Below are 16,069 nucleotides of genomic sequence, written 5' to 3'. Positions count from 1 at the left end.
AGATAACACTGTGTACAGGCACAGGGGGTTATTTAAGATTTAGCACAAAACAATGCTAAATTTAAGACAATAGATAATAAACAGTCACAGTCATGTGATCAGGGGGCTGGAAGAAGGTTCCTAGATACAAGGTAATCACAAAGGTAAAAAGTGTATTAATATAACTGTGTTGGTTATGCAAAACTGGGGAATGGGTAATAAAGGGATTATCTATCTTTTAAAACAATAACAATTCTATGGTTGACTGTCCCTTTAACAATAACTAATCTCTAAAGATGTAAGCAATTACTGTAGTCTCCTTCTGTCAATAGTTATTATTGACAAAAGGTCTCCTTTTGTCAATATAACTAATATAATATGGTTTAAATTGGAAATACGTTTGTAATACAGCAAATCACCTTAGTACTAATGTGAAGATCCATGTGATGAGTGAGTCAGTGGCGCCCTCAACTGCTCGGCCTTGACTTTACTTCTCTGCCCACGCATTGAGGGAACAGTTTTTCCTCGGAACCTTTGTTTCTATTTAGATTTCCGGCGGTCAGCTTTTAATGTCAGACGGTACTGTCAGAAAATTACAGGAAATAGTTTGCAGACTGGTATCGTTTAGTGTGAGTATTTGAAAGGATCGGTTTTACGGTGATACCGGAGGCTTGCTGTTTAGCGGGTTGCTGGGGTGCCTTTTAGCAGCGTGGGTATCCTACCTATGAAACCTTTAGCGTATACGAACCTTAGAGTTTATCTGAGCTTGGAGGAGCGGATGTTTTAGCTTGGTGCACGGGTCAGTTAGTGTTTTAGGATGTCAATGTATGGTTAGAAAGATTTATAAACTCGTTAGTGCGAGTTATAAAAATATTTATAAATTGGGATCTGAAGGTTTTCGCTTATTTTGAAATAAATGTGTCTATGTTAGCCCCACTGTAAAAAGCTGCACTGTAGAAGGCAGATGTTTGATCTCTAATATATTGCACAATCATTGATGCCTTTTACTATAAATGCAAAATACAAGTGACAATTCAGTATTAAGGTCATTTACCTATTCTAAAAAAAATAAAAATAATAATCTCTGTGTTTGAGCAAATAATTAAGTGTATTAAAATAAAGTTTTAGCCCCCCCCCCACACACACAAAACCATACATGTTTGCAAATTCTACTTCATGTATTCCTTAAAAAAAGATATATTAAAATTGGAAGCCTTGTTAGGTAATGAAGCAGGTTCCTCTCTTGAATGATCCCACAAAGGAGTGTCCAGCACCTATATAACTAGAGGGGTGTACGCTATAGGGTCCTGTACAAACACAGCATCAAATTCAATCCAAAACGGTAGTAAAGTTATGTTTTTATTGGGACATAACCAAAATAGCACAAAGACGTTTCAGTCTACATGACCTTAATCATGTTGTCCTCTCTTGAATGAGCCAGTGTTAGAATTTAGGGTTCTTTTAGATATGCCTTACAAATTACAATAATAATGTTAAAGGGACGTGAAACCCAACATTTTTCTTTCATGATAAAATTTTAAATAATTTTCCAATTTACATCTGTTACCTAGTTTGCTTAAAGTATACCCAGGTAGGCTCAGGAGCTGGAAGCCACCTGCTGATTGGTGGCTGCACATATGTGCCTTTTGTCTTTGACTTACTGATTGTTCAGCTAGCAAGGGAATTACTTCTCCTTCAATAAAGGATACCAAGAAGATGAAGCACAACTGATAATAGAAGTACATTAGGAAATAGTTTTAAAATTTATGCAATGTCTGAATCATAAAATAATGGGATTTCATGTTTCTTTAAGTGGTATTGACAAACAAAAACAAAACATTTAAAATAATGGCTACTTCTGAAACTAATTAGCAAAGTTAACCATAGATCATCATGATATGCCACGCTGAGAAAATGCAATCAGATGTACCACTTTCATTCGAAAAGAAAATTTTTGACTAAAACCCTATATAGTTTGCTCCAAAACAAATTTTCACCCTGCTTTCTGGAGAACATTCTTCTGATTTTGTTTTATTTTTTTTTATTGATTTTTTTTAAAATCTTTATGCAATTTATCTGGTGGTAATCTGCATTTAGCATCTAGAGATCAGTGCAGACATCTATCCAATCAATACAGCCTCTAGCTGGTGCAATACCAATCATGTAGGGGATATTTTGATAAAAAAAATACTTTGGAACTGTGTTTGCTTTCTAATTTCGTAGATATAATATGAATTTTGAAAATTTGAGTAGTGAGAATGGACCTTGATTTTTTGTCTTCTTGGAAAACCGTGTATTCAAAGATAAGAGGTGTATGCTATACCTCTTCTATTTAGGAGCCCATACTGTTGTAGTCTTTATTATCAGAGAAGTTGCTTATTCTCTACAGATATTTTTATTATATCTAGGTCATGACTTGTAATTTTCTATCTTTAGGCTTTAGAAGTGTAATCTACATGTTTGCAGAACTATGTTTACTATTTAAAATGACATGAAACCCCTAATGTTTCTTTCATGATTCAAATAGAGCAGGGGTTTTCAAACCTGTCCTCCGGCCTCCCTTAAAGGCCAGATTTTCAGGATATCTGAACTGGAGTCGGGTATGAAAACCCCAGAGATAGAGCATACAATTTAAAAAAACATAAAAGGTTTCCAATATTATTCTATTATTAAATTTCCTTTGTTCTCATGGTATTTGTTGTTGAAGATAGGTAGGTAGTATGCACATGTCCGAAGAACTTTATGATAGCAGTTTGCACAATGTATAACATTGTTAAATGAATAGAAAGGTCAAAATGAAAATGTGCATGGCAATTTGAAACTTATTAATGTTTGCAATATGCTTCTAGTAAGTTATTACTGTGAGGGACCATGCACCAGCCTTCAACACCATACCTACTCAGAGAGCTTGGAGAAGTGTGTAGTTATGGTTGCCACCTCATAATTTCCTGGACATTTCTGAGTTACACGTGTTGCAGGGTATGCAGAGGGGAACATGTATTGTGCCTCTGGACAGCACTATTAACATTCCTCTCTACACACCCTGCAGCATGTGTAGCTCATAGCTTTCTAGGAAACATGGCCAAGGTGGCATCCCTATGTGTATTTACATCTGTGAAGACTTAATTTGTGTCATACAAGCCACTGCTGACTAGGTGTAGTGTTTGAATACTGGTGCACGGGCCCTCACAGTGTGTGTGCGTATGCTGCTATTGAAAGTATATTGCAAAATTATTCTATTTTAACCCCTTAATGACCGACGACATGCAGGGTACATCTTCCAAAAAAATACACTTAACGACCGAGGACGTACCCTGCACGTCGTCGGTCTTGAAAAGCGGTGGAAGAGATCCCAATCACTTCCAGCTGCTCTCCGGTTATTGCAGTGATGCCTCGATATTGAGGCATCCTGCAATAACCCTCCTTGGCCATCCGATGCAGAGATCCACTCAGTGGCCCTCTCTGCATCGGACATCGATGGCCGCAATCGGTGGGTGGGTGGCCGGCCATTGATGGTTCTTGTGATGCAGAGGGGGGCTGGATCGTGGGCAGGGTAACCGGGGGCACGCACAGGGCGGGAGCCCGTGGGAACCGCTACACTACAGTAATTGTGTTTGGGAAAAGTGGGGAAAAGGGGGGGGAGGCATTATAAAAATTGAAATAAATGATCTGGCAGGGAGTGAGGGGTGAGGCGTTCGTCTGTGGGGGGAAGCTACACTACAGAAAAAAATAAAATAAAAAAACATTTTTCTTGTTAACTGGGCAATGGCAGACAGCTGCCAGTACCCAATATGGCTCCCAATAAGGCAGAGGGGGGGGTGTTAGAGAGCTGTTTGGGGGGGGGTCAGGGAGGTTGGGGGCTAAGGGGGATCCTACACAGCAGCATATGTAAATATGCTAAATTAAAAAAAATATATATACCTTTTATTTTAATACTGGCAGACTTTCTGCCAGTACTTAAGATGGCGGGGACAATTGTGGGCTGGGGAGGGAAGGGAGCTGTTTGGGATGGATCAGGGGGTGTTATGTGTCAGGTGGAAGGCTGATCTCTACTCTAAAGCTAAAATTAACCCTGCAAGCTCCCTACAAGCTACATAATTAACCCCTTCACTGCTAGACATAATTCACGTGTGACGTGCAGCAGCATTTAGCGGCCTTCTAACTACCAAAAAGTAACGCCAAAGCCATATATGTCTGCTATTTCTGAACAAAGGGGATCCCAGAAAAGCATTTACAACCATTTGTGCCGTAATTGCACAAGCTGTTTGTAAATAATTTCAGTGAGAAACTTAAAGTTTGTGAAAAAGTGAACAATTTTTTTTTATTTGATCGCATTTGGCGGTGAAATTGTGGCATGAATTATACCAAAATGGGCCTAGATCAATACTTTGGGTTGTGCACTACACTAAAGCTAAAATTAACGCTACAAGCTCCCTAATTAACCCCTTCATTGTTGGGCATAATACACATGTGGTGCGCAGCGGCATTTAGTGGCCTTCTAATTACCAAAAAGCAACGCCAAATCCGTATATGTCTGCTATTTCTAAACAAAGGGGTTCCCAGAAAATCATTTACAACCATTTGTGCCATAATTGCACAAGCTGTTTGTAAATAATTTCAGTGAGAAACCTAAAGTTTGTGAAAAAGTGAAATTTTTTTTTTATTTGAGCGCATTTGGCAGTGAAATGGTGGCATGAAATATACCAAAATGGGCCTAGATCAATAGTTTGGGATGTCTTCTAAAAAAATATATATACATGTCAAGGGATATTCGGGGATTCCTGACAGATATCAGTGTTCCAATGTAACTAGCGCTAATTTTGAAAAAAAGTGGTTTGGAAATAGCACAGTGCTACTTGTATTTATTGCCGTATAACTTGCAAAAAATGCAAAGAACATGTAAACATTGGGTATTTCTAAGCTCAGGACAACATTTAGAAACTATTTAGCATGGGTGTTTTTTGGTGGTTGTAGATGTGTAACAGATTTTGGGGGTCAAAGTTAGAAAAAGTGTGTTTTCTTTCATGCAACTGGCAAGAATCCATGAGCTAGTGACGTATGGGATATACAATCCTACCAGGAGAGGCAAAGTTTCCCAAACCTCCAAAATGCCTATAAATACACCCCTCCCCACAATTCAGTTTTACAAACTTTGCCTCCTATGGAGGTGGTGAAGTAAGTTTGTGCTTAGATTCTACGTTGATATGCGCTTCTCAGCATTTTGAAGCTCGATTCCTCTGAGTACAGCGAATTTCAGAGGTTTGTGAAGGAAGTATCACCTATTGAATGCAATTGTTTTCCTCATGGGAGATCTATTTTATAGGCTCTCTGTTATCGGTCGTAGAGATTCATCTCCTACCTCCCTTATTTAGATCGACGATATACTCTCATATCCCATTTCCTCTACTGATAACTGTTTCAGTACTGGTTTGGCTATCTGCTATATGTGGATGGGTGTCTTTTGGTAAATATGTTTTCATTACTTAAGACACTCTTAGCTATGGTTTGGCACTTTATGTATTTATATAAAGTTCTAAATATATGTATTGTACTTATATTTGCCATGAGTCAGGTTTATGTATATTTCCTTTTGCAGACTGTCAGTTTCATATTTGGGAAAAGCATATTTAGGAAAATATTTTTTCTTACCTGGGGTATAGTATTTTTTTCTATTGACTGTTTTCTCTTTAAAATTTTGCGGGCAAAATTAGGCCCGCAAGGGCGCAAAATGCTAAAGTTTATTGCGTCATTCTTGGCGCGAGAATTTTTCTGCCGCAAAGTTACGTCCAATGACACAAATTTGTCATTTCCGGCATCTTAGTTGACGCCGAATTCCTTACTCAAGATTGCGTTGTTAATGACGCAAGTGTGTCCTTTCCAGATGTTGTTAGCGCCAAAAAAAAAAAATAATGGAAAAAAAAAATTCAGTTACGTTGTGCGTCATACTTGGCGCCAAATAATTTCATTGTTTAAAACCCCATTCCTATGTGCCTCTTGTTTTTTTTCTATGTTAGAGGGCTATACTGTTTGCATTTTTTCCCATTCCTGAAACTACCATATAAGGAAATTGATAATTTTGCTTTATATGTTGTTTTTTCTCTTACATTTGCAAGATGTCTCAATCTGATCCTGTCTCAGAAACCACTGTTGGAACCCTGCTGCCTGATAACAGTTCTGTCAAAGCTAAGTGCATTTGTTGTAAATTTGTGGAGATTATATCTTCAGCTGTGGTATGTAATAGTTGTCATGATAAGCTTTTACATGCAGAGAATGTGTCCATCAGTAATAGTACTATGCCTGTGGTTCCTTCAACAGCTAATGTACAAGATATACCTGTGAATATAAAAGATTTTATTGCTGATGCGATTCAGAAGGCTTTGTCTGCCATCCGCCTTCTAATAAACGTAAAAGGTCTTTTAAAACTTCTCATAAAGTTGATGAAATTTCTAATGACCAACAACATACTGAATTATCCTCATCTGACGAGGATCTGTCTGATTCAGAAGATCCTTCCTCACACTGACAAATCTACTTATTTATTTAAAATGGAGTATATTTCTTCCTTGTTAAAAGAAGTTTTGATTACATTGGATATTGAGGAAACTAGTCCTCTTGATATTAAAACTAGTAAACGTTTAAATTCTGTTTATAAACCTCCTGTGGTTACTCCGGAGGTTTTTCCAGTTCCTGATGCTATTTCTGATATGATTTCTAAGGAATGGAATACACCTTGTACTACTTTTATTCATTCTTCAAGGTTTAAAATACTATATCCTTTGCCAGCAGTTAGACTGTCACTGGGGGGAAGGGAGTTTTTTTTCCCTCAGGATAAAAGACCTAAGGGTAAATCTCAAGCTTCTAACCGCTTTTGTTCCTTTCGACAAAATAAGGAACAGAAACCTAATCTTTCCCCCAAAGAATCTGGTTCCAATTGCAAACCTTCAAGTTGGAGTAAACCCAAACCGTTTAAGAAACCGAAGCCAGCCCCCGAGTCTGCATAATGGTGCGGCCCTCATTCCAGCTCAGCTGGTAGGGGGCAGATTAAGATTCTTACAAAAAATTTGGGCAGATTCTGTCCAAAATCATTGGATTCAGAGTATTGTCTCTCAAGGGTACCAAATAGGATTCAGAGTAAGACCTCCTGTGAGAAGGTTTTTTCTCTCACACATCCCAGTAAATCCAGTAAAGACTCAAGCTTTTCTGAAGTGTGTTTCAGACCTGGAGCTTTCAGGGGTAATCATACCAGTTCTGTTTTTCATGAACAGGGTCTGGGGTTTTATTCAAATATATTCATTGTCCCAAAGAAAGAAAATTAATTCAGGCCGGTTCTGGATCTGGAAATTTTGAATCGTTATATAAGAGTGTCAACTTTCAAAATGGTGACTATAAGGACTATTCTGCCTTTTGTTCAGCAAGGGCATTATATGTCCACAATAGACTTACAGGATGCTTATCTTCATATTCTGATTCATCCAGACCATTATCAGTTTCTGAGATTCTCTTTTCTAGACAAGCATTACCAATTTGTCGCTCTTCCGTTTGGCCTAGCGACAGCTTCAAGAATCTTTTCAAAGCTTCTCGGTTCCCTACACTCTATAATCAGAGAACGGGGTATTGCGGTATTTCCTTATTTGGACGATATCTTGGTACTAGCTAAGTCTTTACATTCTGCAGAATCTCACACAAATCAACTAATGTTCTTTCTTCAAAGACCTGGTTGGAGGATGAATTTACCAAAAAGTTCTTTGATTCCTTAGACAAGGGTCACATTTTTAGGTTTCCAGATATATTCAGTGTCCATGACTCTGTCTCTAACAGACAAGAGACGATTAAAATTGGTTTCAGCTTGTCTGAGCCTTCAGTCATTCCCTTCAGTGGCTATGTGCATGGAAGTTTTAGATCTCATGACTGCAGCATTGGACGCGATCCCCTTTGCTCGTTTTCATATGAGACCTCTCCAGTTTTGTATGCTGAACCAATGGTGCAGGGATTATACAAATATATCACAATTAATATCCTTAAATCCCAATGTTCGACTCTCTCTGACTTGGCGGTTAGATCACCATCGTATAGTTCAAGGGGCCTCTTTTGTTCGTCCAACCTAGACTGTGATCACAACAGATGCAAGTCTTTCAGGTTGGGGAGCAGTCTGAGGATCTCTGAAAGCACAAGGGGTTTGGAAACCTCAAGAGGCGAGGTTACCAATCAATATTTTAGAACTCTGTGCTATCTTCAGGGCTCTTCATGTGTGGCCTCTGTTGAAGAGAGAACCGTTCATTTGTTTTCAGACAGACAATATCACAACTGTGGCATATGTCAATCATCAGGGTGGGACTCGCAGTCCCCAAGCCATGAAAGAAGTATCTTGGATACTTGCTTGGGCGGAATCCAGCTCCTGTCTAATTTCTGCAGTTCATATCCCAGGTATAGACAATTGGGAAGCGGATTATCTCAGCCGTCAGGCTTTACATCCTGGGGAGTGGTCGCTCCATCCAGATGTGTTTTCTTAGATTGTTCAGATTTGGGGTCTTCTAGAAATCTGATGGCTTCCCATCTAAAAAGAAACTTCCCAGGTACCTGTCCAGGTCCAGGGATCCTCAGGCGGAAGCGGAGGATGCGTTAGCAGTTCCTTGGTGTTACCAACCTGCTTATATCTTCCTGCCTCTGGTTCTTCTTCCAAAAGTGATTTCCAAAATCATCATGGAACAATCGTTTGTGTTGCTGGTAGCTCCAGCATGGCCTCACAGGTTTTGGTATGCGGATCTTGTTCGGATGTCCAGCTGACAACCTTGGCCTCTTCCATTAAGGCTAGACCTTCTGTCTCAAGGTCCATTTTTCCATCAGGATCTCAAATCATTAAATTTGAAGGTATGAAAATTGAACGCCTAGTGCTTAGTCATAGAGGTTTCTCTGACTCTGTGATTAATACTATGTTACAGGCTCGTAAATCTGTTTCTAGGAAAATTTATTATCGAGTTTGGAAGACTTATATTTCTTGGTGTTCTTCTCATAAATTCTACTGGCATTCTTTTAGAATTCCTAGAATTTTACAGTTTCTTCAGGATGGTTTGGATAAAGGTTTGTCTGCAAGTTCCTTAAAGGGACAAATCTCTGCTCTTTCTGTTTTATTTCACAGAAAGATTGCTAAGCTTCCTGATATTCACTGTTTTGTACAGGCTTTGGTTCATATCAATCCTGTCATTAAATCAATCTCTCCTCCTTGGAGTCTTAATTTGGTTTTGAAGGCTTTACAGGCTCCTCCATTTGAGCCTATGCATTCTTTGGACATTAAACTACTTTCTTGGAAAGTGTTGTTCCTTTTGGCCATCTCTTCTGCTAGAAGAGTTTCTGAATTATCTGCTCTTTCTTGTGAATCTTCTTTTCTGATTTTCCATCAGGATAAGGCAGTTTTGCGGACTTCATTTAAATTCTTACCTAAGGTTGTGAATTCTAAAAACATTAATAGAGAAATTGTTGTCCCTTCTTTGTGTCCTAATCCTAACAATTCTTTGGAGAAATCCTTGCATTCTTTGGATGTGGTAGAGCTTTCAAATATTATGTTGAAGCTACTAAAGATTTCAGGAAGACTTCTAGTCTATTTGTTATCTTTTCAGGTTCTAGGAAAGCTCAGAAGACTTCCATTTCCTTGGCATCTTGGTTAAAGCTTTTGATCGGGCTTATTTGGAGTTGGGTCAGGTCCTGCCTCAGATAATTACAGCTCATTCTACTAGATCAGTCTCCACGTCATGGGCTTTTAAGAATGAAGCTTCAGTTGATCAGATTTGCAAAGCAGCAACTTGGTCTTCTTTGCATATATTTACTAAATTATACCGTTTTGATGTATTTGCTTCTTCGGAAGCAGTTTTTGGTAGAAAAGTTCTTCAGGCAGCTGTTTCAGTTTGATTCCTCTGCTTATGTTTTAAGTTTTTTTCTTTCATTTATGAGAAAAACTTTATTTTTTTGGTTGTGAATTTAATTTTCTCAGCAGAAAATGGCTGTTATTATTTTATCCCTCCCTCTCTAGTGACTCTTGTGTGGAGTTCCACATCTTGGGTATTTCTATCCCATACGTCACTAGCTCATGGACTCTTGCTAATTACATGAAAGAAAACATAATTTATGTAAGAACTTACCTCATAAATTCATTTCTTTCATATTGGCAAGAGTCCATGAGACCCACCCTTTTTATGGTGGTTATGATTTTTTTGTATAAAGCACAATTATTTCCAAATTCCTTTGTTGATGCTTTTTACTCCTTTCTTTATCACCCCACTACTTGGCTATTCGTTAAACTGAATTGTGGGTGTGGTGAGGGGTCTATTTATAGGCATTTTGAGGTTTGGGAAACTTTGCCCCTCCTGGTAGGATTGTATATCCCATACGTCACTAGCTCATGGACTCTTGCCAATATGGAAGAAATTAATTTATCAGATAAGTTCTTACATACATTTTTTTTTTTTTTTCCTTTTTTTTTCCTCCCATTTTTTTCCTCATATTTTTATAAAAAAGAAAATTATAGTAAATTATAAGATATTATGTAAATAATGGTATCTTTAGAAAGTCCATTTAATGACGAGAAAAACGGTATATAATATCTGTGGGTACAGTAAATGAGTAAGAGGAAAATTACAGCTAAACACAAACACCGCAAAAATGTAAAAATAGCCCTGGTCCTAAACGGTCAGAAAATAGAAAAGTGCTGTGGTCATTAAGGGGTTAAACTAAAATGCACTTATGCACAATTTGAAATTTTACTTTTCTATTCGTTTAAAAGCATTCTTGCAAAACTGCTGCCATATAGTATTCCAGACATGAATATGCTCCTTGGCTTACCTATCCGCTTTTCAACAAATGATACCAAAAGAACAAAGTACATGTGATAACAAAAGTGAATAGGAATTTTTTTTTTTACATTCTTTTTAAATTTTGCACTTTATCATGAGATAAAAACTTTTGGGTTTCATGTCCCTTTTATACCAGGGCGTGACAAATTCTGGATACCACCACACCTAGAAAGTGGGTCCTGAGTGAATAGTGGTTACATTTGGCCCAGACATGTGTCACTTCTTCACAGGCTCAGAATTTTCTTAATTGTCATTTTCTACTCCGAGTTTGAGGCTAACGGAGACCTTCACAGTGCACTCTGTGTGTAATCTGTTCCTAAACCCTTGGATGTAAAAGTCAATTAAAGTGATTGTATAATTTAATCAATTAAAGCCCAGCCTCTAAAAATACTCTTAAAAACAGGGGCACTTTATTCATTAAACTTTTACAAACAAGCTTTTTTTTTTTTTATTTTTTTAATACTTACCTTTTTGGTACGGTAAACAGACCGCCGATACTCCACCAGCAGCGTCTTCTGTATTTTGCATATCGATGACGAATCTGGCTACCTACTATTGTTGCGTGCTCCTATTGGCGTTCAGCTCATGGGACACGCACCCATTGGAAGAAGCCGAATTCAGGCTTTGAATATGCAGGTGGAGGATTGGCGGTCTCTTTTAACATAACAAAAAGGTATTTTTTTGTAAAAAAAAATTGTGTTTGTAAAGTTTAATGAAATAACGTGCCCTTGTTTTTAAGAGTATTTTAGATACTGGGCTTTAATTAATTAAACTTTAGAATCACTTTAAGTAATTCCAGTGCTGATGCCCACAAATATAGTTTGGAGTCTTCTGTCAGCTAGTGAGCTTTTACACTGAAACAGTGATGCACTGTTTTACATTTCCTGCTCAATATAAATATGAAAAAATAGCACAAAAAAGGTTAGATGTCTTTTATGCGTATGGATTAAATATTTAGTTTATCTTTTCATTTTATAGATAGAGTAAACATTTTTGTAACAATGTTATACACTCTTGAGCCCTTGATGGCAGCATTGTTTGCATTAAGACAAACAATGAGACAATTTGCACAAATGACCTTTGGTGATTTTTCTTTGAAATAGAAGAGGAAGCTTCTGAACTATTGTTTTTCACTTATTATTATAACTAGTCCTAAAGCCTGTGTACACGGGCCAAAATCCCCATCCACTTGGACCCCTCTCCCTTGCTCCCTCCTTCCCTGCCGCTCTCAACTTTTTTATTTTCTGTAGTGCAGCGGTCCCTCTCTGCTGTCTGATCCTCACTCATCCTTCCTTATCGCCAGGTATGTTTGTCTTGTGCTGCAGTCTCTACTGCGCATGACTGCATCGGACAAACATACCTGGCATTTTATAATATAGGATGTTTTCAATCTGCACACACGCTGTTTTGTAAGAATCATAACTGTTTAAAGTGATGGTAAACTCTCCCCTTTAATGAAAACAGATCTGCAATGTTAGTGATATTTTAGATGGAGTTTAATTCATTAGTTGTAATGAAGATGCGCTATAACTTATTTTTTAATACTATGAAATGCAAATAACCCAAGTTCTGGCCGCCAACTTTAAATAGTTTTGTGAACTAAAGGTTTGAACTATTCTCCAATCGGCTATCTCATATTTAGGCATTTTTATTGGAGCTAGAGAGCTGTTTGGAGAACAGTTCATACCATTAGCTAACAGAAAAAAATACTTTTGAAGTGGGCAGCCAGAGCGCAGGGTATTTGAATTTCAGCACTATATTAAAAAGTAAGTTATATATTATCTTCATTACAACTGATTAATTAAATTCCATCTAAAATCATTACCATTCCAGATCTGTTTTCATAAAGGGGAGAGTTTACTATCACTTTAAAATATATATGAACAGGAGTAACCAACTTCCAATTATGCTGTATTGTCTAGGAATGGATACAAAAGACATCTATACACACACAATTCTCAAACACTAAAGCTTATTCTCCAGAACAGTAAACCCAGTTTCTTAGAAAAAAGACATAAATCTCTAACTTGAATAGTTTTGTAGGGCTGTGTGTTAACCCCCCCCACGCACACACACATATTGTACTTTATGTATCGTCATTAAATACATCCATTTATAAGAATTCTTTCAAATATGTGTGACTGGTGGAAAAAAAAAACAGTTCCATTCATTGTGCCTTTTTCACAGAATCATGTCAGACTCTGGTCACAGTCAACCCAGTATGTATGTACCTGGAAGGAGGCGACGTCGCTGGATGGATCAGGGACCTCCAGGAAATCTTAATCTGTCAGAGCCTGGGCGTGAAAGAGACACCATGCTTCGTGACCGTGATCAGGACAGATGGGTAAGTGTTTGACATATCACCAGCATGAGCAAAATAAATAGGTGCGCTGTTATAAATCTGTTATTGATTAATTGCATTATTTTTCTCTAACTTATACAAGAGCTGCTGAGAAGTTTCCTAACCAAGACCTGCAGCTGTGCTTGCCATTTTTCAGTAACACGCAGAATAATTTTAATTAACCCCCTTCTTGCAGTAATAAATATCTTTTTTTTAAAAAAATATTTATTTATATCCAACACAGTGTACAATCAAATGAATCCAACCTTTTGTGCCACACAGGGCCAGGTAAAACATGTTGTAAAACAAAACGGGACAAATTAGAACAACAGATTCACTTTCTCTCAGCAAATTGATAATCCCCTTATGTGAAATATTTGTACACTTAGCTGGGATTTTTCTATTTTAAATACACAAAGAAAACAATAGAACACTCAAGTAAACGAAGGCAAACAAAAAGAAAATGGAGAAAGAGAGAAGAAAAAAAAAACCCTCCCTCCTACCCCAAATCCCTACTACGAATAATACTGAATTTCTGTAACATTTGATATCCATGAATGTGGGAAAAGATCCAGTATGACCATTTCTGCAAAACTAACTGAAGATGTAAAAGGTGCTAAAATCTGTTTTTGTATAGGCGCAAGATAAGAGTTAATAATGGGATACCAGCCAAGTAAAAATTTTTTAATTCTGGTTTCTGAGGTATCCTGTAAATGGTATGATTCAAAAATAATCTGATCTTGAATAACATGCAGAATCTCAGAGAATACAGGCCCTTTTTTTGCTTTCCATTTTTTAAGAATACTCTGTCTTACCGCTAATATTAAAGTATTCAAAGAACAGGTCCAATAGCTATCTTGACTACTCGAGGACTCAACCAATAGGATAATATCCCGGAACGTGAGAGAAGCAGGTACACCGTGTAAATTATTAAACCAATATATAAGTTTCAACCAAAGCTGATTTATCCCAGGGCATGTCCAGAACATATGCAATAAATCCGCTTCCTTGTATGCACATCTGGGGCAGCAAGCTGACCTAGATGGATAAAATCGAGCCAATTTAACAGGATGGAAATAAAAATTGTTTATTAGTTTCATATGAGATTCCTTCCATATTGAGGGGACTTTGCAATTATCTAGGGACTTGAAGCTCTGTGTGATTCTATCCGGATCTATATCCCAGATTGACCTGCTCCATAGACCACAAATCTTATTTAGAGCACCTTGAGTTTGCTTTGAGAGCATAATGTCATAAATTAGTGAAATAGAAGTGACACCCGCTACGAATCTCTGTAATAAAATTCTGATATCGGACCATGCAACAGATATGGGAAGCTTCCAATCCTGTGTCACAATAAAATGTCGTACCTGAAAAAACGCAAATAAGTCTGATCTGGGTAACTGATAAAGGGAGAACAAAGTTTCACCCTCTAAAACTAGATTGTCTGAGCCGATTAATTGACAAATCCGATTTAGCCCCTTTTCGGCACAGCTCTTAAAAGTGTTTTGATGTAAACCTGGGGAAAATAGGGGGTTACCCCGAATGGGAAGAAATTCTGAAAAGGAGAAATCTATTTCCAGCGATTTACAAAATTTATGCCAGGCCAGAACTATATTTTTGAATGTAATAAGTGAAGAAATGTTAGATGGTAATTGTCGTGACTTACAATGTAATATAGCTGATAATGCAAAAGGGTATATCAACAGAGACTCCTGTACAAAGGAGGAAAATATATCTGTTCTTGCCAGCCAATCAATTGCAATTTTTACCAACGCTGCAATATTATATAGATTGATATCTGGAAGTGATAAGCCACCAGCCCATGATTTCTGCATTAGCCTAGCTAATGCAATGCGTGGTTTTATAAATTTCTTCGATCCCGGTTAGTTATAAATAAGGGCAAATTTTGAATTGGGTAAAGAAGGCGTGGAAAGATGATAGTTTTAACCAGATTTACTCTCGCCGTTAATGATATAGGGAAAGAGGTCCATAGTTGCAGATCTTGTTTGATTTTTTTGGAATAAAGGGAGATAATTTTCTGTATACCAGTGCTTCGGATTCTTATGTAGTACAAGACCCAGATATTTAACAGAATCTACCTCTTTGAACGGATTACTAGGTAGCTTGAGGCTTTTTCCTATATACATTAATTCTCTTTTTTCCGTATTCACTTTATAGCCTGAAAACCAGCTAAACTCCTCTAGTAACTGTATCAAAATAGGAATGGATTGCTGTGTATTTTCTAGAAACACTAAAACATCATCCGCATATAGCAATGTGTTTAAACGAAGGGACCCTATTGTAATCCCTGATAGACTGTTTCTTAGTCTTATTGCTAGAGGCTCTAATGCTGTATTAAACAGCAAGGGAGACAGTGGGCATCCTTGCCGTGTACCTAGCTGCAGTGTTATTTTGGGCGAGATCATCCCATTTACGAGTATATATGATATGGGCTTCGAGTAGATTCTATGAATAAATTGCAAAAAGTTCCCTTTTATCCCAAATTTCCCAAGTGAAATAAAAAGATGATCCCATAGTATAGAGTCGAACGCTTTAACTGCGTCTAGTGTAAGAACGGCCATATCATTACAATTACTTGCACTTGATTTTTGCTCCGCATTCCATGCATAATCTATCAATGTAGTTAATTTCCGTATATTTTTAGAGGCATTCCTATTGATCATAAAGCCCGTCTGATCCGAGTGAATAAGTTTCTGTAAACAAAAAGATAATCTATCAGCTAAAATAGAGGCTAAGATCTTATAATCAGAGTTTAAAACTGATATCGGCCTGTACGAGCCTGGGTCCTCCGCATCTTTCCCCTTTTTTAATATAAGCGAGATGTTGGCCATTGAAAAATAGGTTGATATTGGATTATTTAGTGTATAATACTCGTTAAATA

General features: G+C 37.5%; 1 protein-coding gene across 4 annotated transcripts in view; it reads left to right on the top strand.

Annotated features, from left to right (window-relative positions):
- Positions 1-522: 522 nt before the first annotated feature.
- The window catches only part of SMG9 (SMG9 nonsense mediated mRNA decay factor), a 169,364-nt gene continuing 153,817 nt past the window's right edge, over positions 523-16,069 (top strand). Inside the window, exons 1-2 of one of the 4 annotated variants that reach the window (XM_053691213.1) lie at positions 523-608; positions 13,011-13,167. In XM_053691213.1, coding sequence (XP_053547188.1) covers positions 13,015-13,167 — 153 coding nt within the window. In that variant the 5' untranslated portion in view covers positions 523-608; positions 13,011-13,014. Of the gene's footprint in view, positions 779-13,010; positions 13,168-16,069 lie in introns of all 4 variants that reach the window. The other 3 variants (XM_053691214.1, XM_053691212.1, XM_053691215.1) reach the window with 3 other exon arrangements.

This window comes from Bombina bombina, chromosome 8 (assembly GCF_027579735.1).
Source record: "Bombina bombina isolate aBomBom1 chromosome 8, aBomBom1.pri, whole genome shotgun sequence".
Lineage (NCBI taxonomy): Eukaryota > Metazoa > Chordata > Amphibia > Anura > Bombinatoridae > Bombina > Bombina bombina.
Note: the sequence above shows the minus strand (reverse complement) of the source record. Positions and strands in the feature narration are given on the sequence as shown.